The 13,967-nt window shown below is 38.1% G+C and overlaps 1 protein-coding gene across 7 annotated transcripts in view; it reads right to left on the reverse strand.

Moving 5' to 3' along the window:
* The window catches only part of PDE5A (phosphodiesterase 5A), a 143,840-nt gene that overhangs the window by 8,410 nt on the left and 121,463 nt on the right, over window positions 1–13,967 (reverse strand). For all 7 annotated transcript variants that reach the window (XR_010409508.1, XR_010409506.1, XR_010409507.1 and 4 more), the window contains exons 15-18: window positions 13,505–13,592; window positions 8,602–8,702; window positions 6,668–6,745; window positions 4,566–4,629 (exon numbers count right to left, since the gene is read on the reverse strand). Coding sequence is in view for 4 of the 7 variants with exons in the window: in XM_064584986.1 (XP_064441056.1) it covers window positions 4,566–4,629; window positions 6,668–6,745; window positions 8,602–8,702; window positions 13,505–13,592 (331 nt within the window). In the remaining 3 variants the exon portion in view is untranslated. The remainder of the gene's footprint in view (window positions 1–4,565; window positions 4,630–6,667; window positions 6,746–8,601; window positions 8,703–13,504; window positions 13,593–13,967) is intronic.

The following is a 13,967-nucleotide window of genomic DNA, read 5'->3' on the forward strand; positions in this document are numbered from 1 at the left end:
TCATCAATTATTTAGTTACCCTAACGCACAATTCATATAAGAAAAGCAGGAGAAATGCTTGATTTTCTCCACTTTAATTTCCATTTGAAAAAAATAACTTGGTTCCCAAGTAACTATCAAGGATGACCAGGGAAGGTTTTGTTTTATTATTATTATTATTTTTTAAAGATTTTATTTATTTATTTGACAGAGAGACACAGCGAGAGGGGGAACACAAGCAGGGGGAGTGGGGGAGGGAGAAGCAGGCTTTATTACTTTGAACTTTTAAATTTAAACATATTTAATGTATTTCGATCCTTACTGATACTCAGATTGTCCCATTTTGGCCAGTGGGAGCTTAATAAGTTGGCTTCACTGTCCTTTTGACAAAACGCCACCAGTCTTTGATAGCTTCCCCTGCTTTCCCATACAAGATGTTCTTCTAGGCTCATTTATACATGTCCTGCTTTAAAACTGCTATCAGCTGTTTCTTTTTCCAAAAAGAAAGCCCTTGTTCCTTTAAATTGAGCTACTTAGAAACCTCAATATGGGCACGAGGTCTGTGCATGACTACCAGGTTGGTCATTATTTCTAAGCCCTTTTATTAGAGGATGGAGCTAGGGCACAACAGAAGTTCATACAACATTTCAATTCAAATTCAGGACTACAACATTTCTGCCCAACCTTATCCACTTTTATCTTTCTGCTTACACTGATGATCCTGGCTCTCAACAATACCAATACAGTTTTTTTTATTTGCTTTTATCCCACATCATCTAAAACAGTGATTGAGTATCTGTGCAAAATTACCACTAATAATAAGATTATGGAAAACAGTTTTAAAACCTTTTGTTGGTAATTCCTTTTTGTTTTTAGGTTACATCCCCACTAGAGATACATGGTCAAATTATTGTTTTAGTGTCACTTGGAATGAAATAGTTCCTTTCAGTATGGTTTTGCAACCAAAATCAGGTTTGTTTCATTTTACTTTTAAGGCTTAGGGATACTTAAAATTCAATTTTATAATTTTAAAAACGATTTACATGGTTCCAAAGTTAAATCTACAAAACTAGTACACTCAGGAACTCTAGCTTCTACTTCTGTTCCCTAAGTCCTATTTCCTTCTTCCCTTATAGGGAATCATTAACTTTTTTGTGGTTAATCCCGGGTTTTTAAAATATGAAGCAAATATGTACATATATTCATATTTTACCCTCTTCTTAAATAAATGGTAGAGTACAATATACTTTTTCCTCTACCTTGCTTTTTTCACTTAAAAATACATTCTTGTAATCACTCCATAGTAGTATATAGATAATTCTCCTTTCTTTTTACAGCTGTATAGAACTCATTGTGTAAATGTACTATAAGTTAATCAATCAGCACCCTACCGATGAGTATTTGGGTTACTTCCGGTCTTTGCCATTACAAATAGTACTAAAGTGAATACCCTTGTATAAATATCTTCTTATATTCTTTCCAGCATATCTTTGGGATAAAATTCCTAGAATCAATGGTACATGAATATATGTATTTATAAACTTCCAAAGAGTTACAGTATTTTGCATTCCTTGTTTTCCCTCAACTTCCCCAACAGATATGTCATAAAACCTTGAATTTTGCCAACTTGACAAGTAAGAAACAGTATCTCATGGTTTTTTTTTTTTAATGAAGTAGAATTTACATACTGTGAATCGCACAGATCATGAGTTCACTGTATTGACAAACGCATATAACCATGTAACAAATATCCCATTCCAAGATATAGAATTCTTCTATCACCCCTGTGACCCTTCTCAGTCAGTTCCTGCTCCTTTTTTCCTCCCTCCTCTCACAATCACTATTTTATTTCTTTCACCAGAGATTAGTTTTGCCTAGTCTAGAACTTCATATAAATGGAATCACAGGACATATTCTTTTGTGTCTGGCTTCTTTTGCTCTGTATAGTGTTTATGAGACTCATCTGTGTTGTTGCATGTATCAATGGTGAGTTTCTTTTTATTGTTGAGCAGTACTCCACGGTATAAGGAATATACTACAATATGTTTAACTATCCTCCTACTGATAAATGTTTGGGTTGTTTCTAGTCCTGACTATAGTAATCTCCCTTATCCACAGTTTTGTTTTCCATGGTTTCAGTTACCCGGGGTTAACCACTGTCCAGAAGCAGATGATCCTCCCTCTGATATATGGTCAGAAAGTCAACAGTAGCCTAACACTACATCACAATGCCTGTATCATCCACCTCACTACTCTCAATTTTATCATGTCCCATCATCACAAGAAGGAGGAGAGTGCCATATAATAAGAGAGAGAGAGGGAGAGAGAGACCCCTCTGGCACATAACTTTTATTATAGTATATTGTTATAATCGTTCTATTTTATTATTAGTTATTGTTAATCTCTTATGGTGCCTAATTTATAAATTATAATTTATAATTTAATTTATAATTTAAAATTATAATTAATTTATAAGCTTTATCATAGTTATGTATATATAGAAAAAACCATAGTGTGTGTATATATATATATATATATAGGGTTCAGTCCTATCTATGGTTTCAGGCATCCACTGGGGGTCTTAGAACATGTCTGCCACAGATAATACCACTACTAATTACTATTACTATACTACTAATTACTATTACTATTACTATAATTACTATTCCTAATAACTACTGTATTAGGAATACAGCTGTTATGAGATTCTATACAAGCTTTTTTGTGTCAGTCAAGTTTTATTTGCAGTTTTTCTTATGAATGAGGTTCTGAGGACCTCTGCAAATGAGTAAGAGCTATTTACATTCCATCAACTTGTTGTTCAAAATTTTGGCCCATTTTTCTGTAGTGTTGTCCTTTTTCTTCTCTATTTTTTACAAATTCTTTAATATTAGGTGTATTAACTATCAAATATAAGTTGTAAATTTTTTTTTTTTTAGATTATTTATTTATTTATATGACAGAGAAAGACACAGCGAGAGAGGGAACACAAGCAGGGGGAGTGGGAGAGGGAGAAGCAGGCTTCCCGCCGGCAGGGAGCCCGATGTGGGACTCGATCCCAGGATCCTGGGACCAGGACTTGAGCCGAAGGCAGATGCTTAACGACTGAGCCACCCAGGCACCCATAAGTTGCAAATATTTTTACCAGTTTCTCATTGACTTCTACTTTGCTTATAGTGTCTTTTGCCATACAAAGCTTTGCTTTATTTTTTCATTTTTATGTAATCAAATTTATCAATCTTTTCCATTGTTTTTGCATGTTGAGGCATAGTTAGGAAAGTTTTCTTACTCTTAAGTTCCAGAAGAATCCATAGATGTTTTTATTTAGTACTTCTATGGTTTAATACTCTACTTAGAACTCTATGCTCTATTTGGAATTTAAGTGTGCAAAGTACATCCAATTTTGTCGTTAGCCACCTGGTTATGGAAGATGGGAAAGTCACCCTAAGATTATTTCATAAAAAGTCCCTCTTTTCCCCCAGTTATTTGAAATGTTATCTTTATTATATACTAAATGTTCTATGCAATTCCCAGTGCTGAATTTTGTTCCACTGGTCTGTCACCAATACCAAACTATTTTAATTATAGAGGCTTTAAGTATTGTGTTTTTTAATGTCTGGACCCCCAACCTCATGGCTCTACCTTTCTGGGATCTGATTAAGAAGAAAGGGTAAATGAAAAGACCAATTCTTCCCTCTTCCATCCTCTTCCCTCTTTGGAAATGGGAAGATAGTCCCATTTATTACGGAGCAGGACAGTCTGTGAAGACCACCTTTCCTGAATGCTTACAGCACGTTGGCAGCTTGGGCACATGGAGGGTACATTTCTGATCTTGTTTTCCCAGTATGTGTGTTTCATGGGATGCACCTGTCACTGGGCTCCATGACTATGCAGCACAGAGCCCTGACCAGCAGCAGACTGTCAATAGTCTTGGGTAGTGCATTTAGGATTCAAAATGCAGTCTCAAAAAGCAAAAACACAATATACATATCATTGTATGTACAGCCATCCCTTTTCTGAGCTGAGGGCCTTTACTGCCTCGGCAAAATGTTTTATGGCAGTTACTTATTTAGAAAGAAGGATATATTTCTAGCCTCTCAGCCACAGGCCCTGATCACATCCTTCCTGACACCTTATATCAACATTTCCTATATTTATAAGCTGAAGGAAATGTTTAAATTCTACTCATTAATGCCTTCTTAGAGCTGAGGTATAGCCTGGTAGGCTAACCATAAAGAAAAATCATAAAAAGAAAAATAATTTGCTCCTTCTATTTTTCAAGGTTATTTAAGGTTATATGCTAAAAACATTCCTAAGTGAGCCGGAAGTACTGGAATTAAAGATTATCAACAGCTAGATTTTTGCTGTGTTAATACAGATGCTCTCTTAATATATCTTACAAATCTTAGTAAATGCTAAGGAATCTTCTAAAAAAGAAAACCTGTTTATGTCCAATTATCTGCTTTTAATACCACTTAAAAATCAGATAAAAAGTTCCACAAATACTCCTGAAGCTACCTTTAGAATACAAACTTTTCTTCCTTTGACTTTTTAATCCCTGCTTTTACTGTCAGCAAGCAACATACCCGTTGTTGAATAGGCCAGGGTTTGGTGATGGCAGAGAGATCACAAGCTGTCATCAGCATCGCTCTGTTAAGGGAAAAAGAAGCCCAAGGCTATGATTTACTTTTTATGCAAATACATACTCTCAGTAAATAGTTACTGGTAAAAAGGTTAAATTAAATCCCCCTAAACTATGAAGACAGAAGCTTATAAAGACTAAAGAAACAGAAACAATTTCTTTGGAAGCATGGCTGATTCAGTGATAGCAGAGTATCACTGTTTTGGTTGCCCATTGAACTACTGGAATTTGCCCTAAAACTTCATTTAGGTCCAGATTGGCACAGGGAGAGAAATCACTAACCTCTGGGCAAAAACTTGCCTGCTGTTACTATTTTTTTTCACCCTGGTATCCCATTCTCAGTGATAGTAAAATGAAAACACACTGATTACTAATAATTAGCCATTAAAGGATAACATCAGATATCCTACTGATAGAAGTCCTAGGAGAGCAAGAATTATGGTGGCTCATCCCAATGCTGAACTCCACACATGTAGTGACTTCTATGTGAAAAGCTCCAACTTACAAACAGTATCTGCCAGAGAAAGAGGGAAATGAGAGAACAAATTTCGTCTTTCTGTTGTTGAGAGAAGTGAAAACCATGCTGGACTCTGGCGTCGATGACAAGGTGCTCTAGAACTCAATAGCAGAACTATCATATGACAGTGGTTCTGTACTTAGCGCGGTGTTTCCCATGTTGGATCCAGATGCCTGTTTGTAATAATTTTGTTTGAAGGAACAGGCAGAAAGGCCAACACTGTAATACAGAAACACTTGCAGTGAAGGACTGGATCCCTCGTCCCTGCAGGGAAACCCAACCTAAAAGCACATTGTCCTTAAGTATGTGAGGCAAAAAGAAAGTGGTTTTCTGCTGCTATTCGACCTCTTCCACCAACTCTCTTGGAGAAGTGAGTGCACCAGAGATATTTTTAATCACTGTGTAAACCCACTGTCATGAAGGATTTCAGTGCTTGCTAGTATAAACTGCCTGCCCAAAGAAGACTATGCCCCTCAGTGAGCTTCACTAAAATCTGAGAAATGAGCGCGTCTGGTGGCACTGAGCTCTAGAACTGCAAGGATTTCTCGGTAAGTGGTCCCTCGGGTAAGACTGAGCGGCGGGGATGGACGCAGACTTGGAACTGCGGTTGGATTTCTTTTTTGTTATTGGGATAAACTGTTCACTAACTACAGTAGCATGTCTATACTTTTCTTTTTTGTTTTTTAAAATTTTTATTTTTCAGTAATCTCTACACCCAACGTGGGGCTTGAACTTATAACCCCGAGATCAAGAGGCGTGCTCTACGGACTGAGCCAGCCAGGCGCCCCTACACATTTGTACTTTTCTAAGGCACTGTTATGAAAAACATTTTGAGGCTACAAAGTCAAGCGTGATTACGCAGAACAGAACAGACAGCCAGGCATTTGCGTGTTGTTTCCTTAAAATTTGCATCTTCGTTTGAATGCTAAGTAATATCAATCCATTTAAAGAAATGTTGATTTCAAAATTGTAATAGCACTCTCCTTGGTGTTCTGAGTCATTCTTTTCTTTATGATTGACCGCTTGTTCTTTGTTATGGATCCAGTTCTTGCCATGGCAAAGGCAGGAATACTAACAGCAAAGGGATGGTATCTACAGCTAGAAGGAAGGGACAGGTGTACGGGGGAGGAAAATGGAAATTTTGACGTTCTGACTGGGCTACTCTGCCATCACTCAAGAGAAGTAAACACTTCACAACCACCTTGTTCCCACAGTCTTTGGGATGCTATTTTCAGCTATTCCATTCCAAAGAATTGGGAATATGAGCAAGGGAACCTTATAGCTTTGTATTGATCTTCCACCACATTTTAAAGGTCCTTCTAGGACAAAGGAGTGATTTATTCGCTTGCATTGGCAAATGCATTTCTTTTCAAATAAATATTCAGATTCAGCCCTTTATACAACACTTTAGAGATTTCTAACAGCCTCTAAGATCATCCCATTGTAACAAATAATTGCAATAAAATCTGATAGTGATAAAATTATTTGGGTAGCAAAACTTCAGCTTTAAGGTCAATAAACCTACTTACAAAAACAACTCTTTTTGATGAGGATCTTCCGAGTTGAATTGATTTTTTCTTATAAGTTCAAAAAATTCTCCTCGTCTCCTTGAAAATAAAGAAAAATATTTGGTGAGTACCCAGGCTCTTATTTCTCTGGTTGACAAAGAGAGTAAATTTTTTTGGAAAAAAATCTCTAATGGTTTTTTCCCATCTTAGAATCCAGTATAGAAGTCATCATTTAAAAAACTAAAAATATCTCACTTTCTTCCCTTCCACCATTTTCTCTGGATAAAACGGATTATTTTTAAATTTAAATTATTTTTAAATTATTATTTAACTACGGATCACAAATAATGGTAATTTTGATTCCTTTTTTTTATTATTATGTTATGCTAATCACCATACATTACATCATTAGTTTTTGATGTAGTGTTCCAATGATTCATTGTTTGTGCATAACACCCAGTGCTCCATGCAGAACGTGCCCTCTTTAATACCCGTCACCAGGCTAACCCATCCTCCCACCCCCCTCCCCTCTAGAACCCTCAGTTGGTAATTTCAATTCTTAAACATGATTTTAAGAAAATGAAACAATACAAGTTAAAAACCTGATGCCAAGAATGACTTAAGAGATTTTAAGTGTATGGCATAATCAGATCTATATGGCTTCAGTTTAATAGAAAAATGTTCATAACAATTATTCTATGTCAGTATAAAGTGGCGAAAGCCTTCTGAAGCAAAGACCAAGTAAAGTGTCCACTGATATTCACTCTACATGCCCAGCACCGTTAGCATCTTGGGAAGTTATAAGGCATGAGTCCTTTTGGACAGTGTTTAAAATCTAGTCGGAGACACAAAACAAACATAAGAAAAACTTATATAACAAAACTGACTGTACGTGATTTGAGTACCAAAACTGAAAAATAGGTTTCGTAAGGGTTCAGAGGTGAGACCCGTGTGGCCTGGAAAGGCTGGGAAGTCTTTGTGGTTACAGATATTTTTAGTCTTGGTAATCTGATAGTCTTAACTCTGCAATCATCTAAAGTCGACTGAAGTTTGCTGTATTTTCTTTTACCCTGATTAAAGTGCTCCCAAACCCAACGCGGACCCTTTTAGATGAGGTCACTTTCAGATGTACAATAGTGGATGTCTGGAATGTGACGTTGTGTGTCTCTTCTGTTTGTTTTTACTTCTCATCAGAGTGGTTAAAGCCATGGATGTGAGTCTCTGTGCAGAGGGAGAGAGGGTTGGGCTTCAGGGAAATCCCACGAGTGTGACCACCAGACTCCCCTCACTCCTACAAGTGCACCAAAGATCTCGGTCTGCATGCGGGAAACCAGTACCTGCCCAAAGGCAGCAAAGGCTTTTCTTGCTTCTAGAAAGGCAGTTTAATTATAAGCAAATGCATACACGCATGACAAATACTAGAATAATGCACACTTTAATTTTCGAGTCAGTAACTTCACTAAAGTTCTACATTAATACTCTTCTGCCAGAATCAAATAAAAAGAAACAAGATTTACTTCTCTGGCACTTAGCTCCTTTTCCTGCCCACCTAGGCTTAGATGACAGTATAAAGAACTGTAACAAGGTCAGAAGCTGGGGGAGTGAAGGGAAGGAGGAAAAGCAAACAGGCTATATAACCTTTAGGTTGCACAACCTAGCTTGCAACGACCGTGGGATGGTAATTTACTTTGTACATAGCTTCAGAGACATAGCAGTAGATCAACAGCACAAATAATTCTGTATTCCGTAACTTCTAGCATTAAGTGGTAAGTCAAAGGAGAAGACTTTCCCGGCTTCCTCTAAGAAACTGCTCCATAGTTCGAAAAACAAGACATTTGACTTGCCAGGACATTTGTCTTTATAATCTAAAAATTTCCCAATGTGCATTTTAAAAGTTTGGAACAATGCAAACACTTCCAAGACCTATTTATCTCAGAATATTTCTTAAAACTTACTTAATGTACAGTGCTAGGTCTGTAGCTAAAATAGCTTGCTTGATCATTTTCAACGTGGTCTTATATTCTTCAATGGAGAGGCCACTGAGGATCTGATTGCCCTTTATAAAAAAGAAAACCATCATTAGCACTCCATCTGGAGAAGCTGCTGACGAGAACAAAATCTGAAGATAGAGTGACGTATCTTAAACACACGCCTAGTGTTCTGGACTCATTAATACAGAAGACACCTGCTTACTTAGAGTAAATGCCATGAAAGGATGTTTGCCTTCTATGCTCCCACCCCCACCACATTGTCCAATAAGAAAAGACAGCTTCATAATGGTGCATCTGCCTACACATGCATGTTTTTCCAAATCTAATACCCCTTGGGCCTTAGTCCAGGCCTAACATCTAATAACTATATATCTTTGTCCTTTGGGCAGGTGAATTGCTATAATATAACAGCAAGAGAAAGCTTTGAAAAATCAAAGCCATATTAATGGACATGAAGAATGGAGTAGTGAAATCTTTAAACAATTGATTATTATTTTTTTTTTAAGATTTTATGTTTTATTAGAGAGAGAGTACAAGCAGGGGGAGTGGGCAGGCAGAGGGAGAGGGAGAAGCAGGCTCCCCGCCAAGCAAAGAGCCCAATGCGGGACTCGATCCCAGGACCCTGGGATCATGACCTGAGCCGAAGGCAGACGCCCAACCGTCTGAGCCACCCAGGTGCCCCTAAACAATTGATTATTAAAGAAATCAGTTCTCTATGGTTTTTGTAATAACCTCAATAACATTTTTTTGGTGCAAATTTATATAATTTAACTTAATCAATATCAAGAACAGTGTGTCTTCTTTAGGAACATGCCAATATGGATGGGTACAGAGCATGAGCCAAAGGTGTGCTTACTGGTGATAAAAAGCAAACATGGGTTGAAATGTCTAAAATGTGGCTAATCCAGCTATAAATAATGGAAAATTTTTGCTATATAACCATTTTTTAAAAATTTCTTGTTGGTAATTTAAAGCATAGTGGTTCTCTCATCTTGAACTACGGAAAACATTCTTTGGGTACTCAGAATATCCTCAAAACAATATCTGTAAATTAAGTCAGATGTGCTTCCTAAATCTCAGGTCCAAGAAAAAAACCCAGAGATGTAGGAATGAGACCTGGAAGCAAAGGATTTGTTCTGAAGACAGGGAAACTGCTGAGTGCCAGAGGCCAGGGCCAAAGCACTGGTTCGAGGGTAACTAGATGCCAACATTGTGGTGTGTATCTAATTAATGAATCTGTGATGGTAACCATATACATTGTTTTTAACTATGAAATCATTTTAGATTCTAGGCCAGAAAGAAAACTATTTAGAAAATAACTCCTGATACTTTTATTTAACATAAAACAATTTCAAATGGAAAAGGAATTATCTTTTGGGGTTATATTTTTATTTTCCCTTCCAAAAACACAGATTGTAAATTCTTTTGTTTTGGTGCTTATAAAGACAGAATATATACATGTTCTTATAATTTGAGGCCAGCTATATATATATATATATATATATATATATATATATACAACCAAATTTCTTGTGAGTTAAGTAATAACATGTTACTTAGTAAGCTATGTTATTTAATAACCTGGGTACTTCTGATAGAGATATTATTAAATATGCTTTAGAAAAAGGTTAGCATGTTTTCTTTCTTTAAAACTGAACAGGATATTAAAATGAAAGTTTTATATTTTTATTTTTATTTATTTTTTAAATTTTTAAAAGATTTTATTTATTTATTTGACAGAGAGAGACAGAGCGAGAGAGGGAACACAAGCAGGGGGAGGGGGAGAGGGAGAAGCAGGCTTCCCACGGAGCAGGGAGCCCGATGCGGGGCCCGATCCCAGGACCTGAGCCGAAGGCAGATGCATAAAGACTGAGCCACCCAGGCACCCCTGTATTTTTAAATGAGGCACAGAGATAGCAAATCCCAAGGAGAGTACAGATGTTTCTACTACCACACAATATATAATTCCTGGAAAGTCTCCGTTCTGAAACACTACACACTAAAAATAATATGGTTTGTGGGACAAATAGTGTTGGGGCAGATCACACAGAACCCGTGCAACTTTATACCCAGAGCATAAAGCAGACTGAAGATTAGTGCATCTGGAGGGAACATGGACAGTTCAGGCTGGCCAGTCTGGAGGCCCTTCGAGAATAGTCAAGACACACAAAACAAGGGAGTGGAAACGCTGGTTTGTGGGGGCCCAGAGACAACGCGGATGGGACTGGATCACGGAGACGGCGGGGCTGCTTAGGCGGGCACCGAAGGAAAAGCAACCTCCTAGGAGCCTAAAGCGAGCAGTCCAAAGCAAGGGAGCATGCCTCAGGTGCAAGTGACCATTTTCAACACTCTTGCAATAGGACAGGAAGGGTGCATGAGCAAAAGCCAAGGGGAGGGATTTTTTTCTTTCTTGCTGAAGGTCAAAATTCAACTCCCATAATTTTGGTACCTTACCCGAGAATGTGTGTAGGAAATACAATTGTACGCTTATGCTAATGTCATTCAAGCACCAAGCACACATGAACTAATTCATATTAAACAATCACATACTTTAGCAATCTGTATGAGACTGTATGCAGAATTTATAATGAGGTTACTCAACTGGTTGTATAACTCTTTTTTTTTTTTAAAGATTTTATTTATTTATTTGACAGAGAGGGAGACAGCGAGAGAGGGAACACCAGCAGGGGGAGTGGGAGAGGGTGAAGCAGGCTTCCCGTGGAGCAGGAAGCCCGATGTGGGGCTCGATCCCAGGACCCTGGGATCATGACCTGAGCCGAAGGCAGATGCTTAACCGACTGAGCCACCCAGGCGCCCCTGGTTGTATAACTCTTAACCCCTCACCCCACACTAGATGTTTAGGGAGAGGTGAGGTCGTGTTCCCTCTCATCTTAAGTAAGAGAGGAACATGAAGTCCCTACATGTGTCTCCTGTAGTGTAGTGGGGGTGGGAGGGGCCACAGTGGTCTCGTGTCTCATTCCTGTCTGGAAAATCTAAAAGGCAAGACCCAGGCTAACTAGCCACTCTGACTTTGGCAGCAAAGGAGAAGTTACTCCTTGCATTCTCTGAGTTTTGGAGGCGTGGGGTTAATTTCTGCCCTGTCCTTTTCAAGAGGACTGCAAAGAAGGCTAAAGAACCTTAGCAGCAAGGAGTCAGGTGAGCAATCCGATTTTCAGGAGCTGAGGAAGGAGCCATAAATAAAGCAGACAGAGATGATCATTCACATTAAAGAAACATCTGGTAGAAAAACCCCACAAGGAGGGAGCTTGGCAGGGATCATGAACTTACCCACAAGAAAATAATTTGGTTTAAACACCTACCAGGCCCAAAGAGTGAGGCACTCCTAACAGCACCAGTCTGTTGAGAATGTTCTTGCCCATTTTCTTACCTATTTCCCCTTCCTACTCTGCAAGTCCGGAGGGGTAGGAAACTACACGGGGGTTTAGGAATGAGGAAGGAGTTAGAAAGAACACAAGGTGGGGATGAAAGAAGCCAACCAGAGCAGAAAGGGGAGAACCCGAACTTTAAACCAAGTCCAGAATCCCGACTATTACATTTTGGTTTCTAAATTGAGACCTACATACTATATTTTGGGACTTAAGGTAATTAGAAGGTTTTTACTTAAAAAGAATGACCAGAAAACGGGGTGCCTGGGTGGTTCAGTCTGTTGAGTGTCTGCCTTTTGATTTTGGCTCAGGTCATGAACTCGGGGTCATGGGATCAAGCCCTGCATTTGGCTAGCGCTGGGCATGAAGTCTGCTTATGATTCTCTCTCCCTGGGACGCCTGGGTGGCTCAGTCAGGTAGTATCTGCCTTTGGCTCAGATCATGATGCTGGAGTCTCGGGATCGAGCCCCGCATCTGGCTCCCTGCTCGGTGGGGAGTCTGCTTCTCCCTCTCCCCATACCCCACACGTGCTCTCTCTCTGTCTCTCAAATAAATAAATAAAATCTCAAAAAAAAAAAAAGATTCTCTCTCCCTCTACCCCTCCACCATCCCCCAGCCAACACGCGCATGCTCTCTCTCTCTCTCTAAAAAAAAAAAAAAAGAAAGAAAGAAAGAAAGAAGAGTGACCAGACAAGTTATGGGCCTCCCAAGTGTTGTTTTAGGGCTCAGAGAAGAACTAGTACCAGCGAGCAAGCATAAAAAGATGGACGTAAAATTGCTTTAAGATTATATACCATGCATTGTGCCTATTCTACATAACAGTTTCAACTTTCACTTTTTTCTTACATAAAGGTAATACATGCAGATAGCTGACAGTGTGAATAATGAACAAATCAAAATGAGAACATGAAAAGTATTAAGAGTTTAACTATACAAAGAAAACCTTTGTTAACGTTTTGGTGTACATTATTTTACTTCCCTTCACATAAATTTGTCTAGCGTAGCATATCATATGCTTTTTTACACTGATAAATATTCATTTAACCGAACTGTTGAATAGCTCTATTCCTTAACATAACAGTTTGTGAGTGGTCAGAAGATTCAATAAAAAGAGAAACAGGCATGGTTTTGTGAAAGCAAACCTTTGAAAGAGAGCTGTATAAGCCACTTCGTTTGAGAAGAAAAAAAGGAAAATTAACTGCAAGCCATAAAATACTAGTTTTGTTTGTTTCTAGTTTGCAAAAACCAAACAGAGGTGAGTAACCAGATACCCTTTATCAGGCAACATTTAGACAGTCTTGGTTGTCTACAGAAGCGAGGCTGGGAAGATTTTAAATGTTTTGGCTTTGCCTTCCTTACCCAAAAAGGAATAAAGCATGCTCAAGAATTTATGGTGCTGGGAATAAATCCAAAACTTAAAAATAAAACTGAATTTATAAAGCTCTCTTTTAAAATTCCACAACCATAAAGTAGGTACTTACTGGACTATTAAGAATCATCAGGCACTGGTCAAAATGATGATGCTCCATGATTGAATGGCAGTAGAGTTGAGCAAGTGGGTGTTCAGTTCTGAAAAATATTTTGTTGAATATAGAAAAACAGTTTAAAAATTACCCATTTCCCCCATATGTCAGTTTTTTCGTGTCTTCTTAATGCTAGTTAATGAAAAAAGAGGCTACTGCACAAAATTAACCAAACTAACAATTTTCTCTTCTTTGGCTGAGGAAAACAGTGAGTTAATCTCCGGGGAAGACAGAGTCAAGTTGTTTTCAAATACCAGAGTAATTGGTGCCAGTTCAAAGTACGAACAATTTCACTGGTTTTAATATTGATAAAATAGTAGAAGGAATGAGGACAAAGGACTAATTCCTCTAAACATGAAAAAAAACCCTCTGAAATACTTGTACCAATTATATTTTCCAATTTCAAAACTGCAATTAATTT

This window comes from Mirounga angustirostris, unplaced genomic scaffold, assembly GCF_029215605.1.
Source record: "Mirounga angustirostris isolate CCGP_5_RB_7025 unplaced genomic scaffold, mMirAng1.0.hap1 SCAF_2, whole genome shotgun sequence".
Lineage (NCBI taxonomy): Eukaryota > Metazoa > Chordata > Mammalia > Carnivora > Phocidae > Mirounga > Mirounga angustirostris.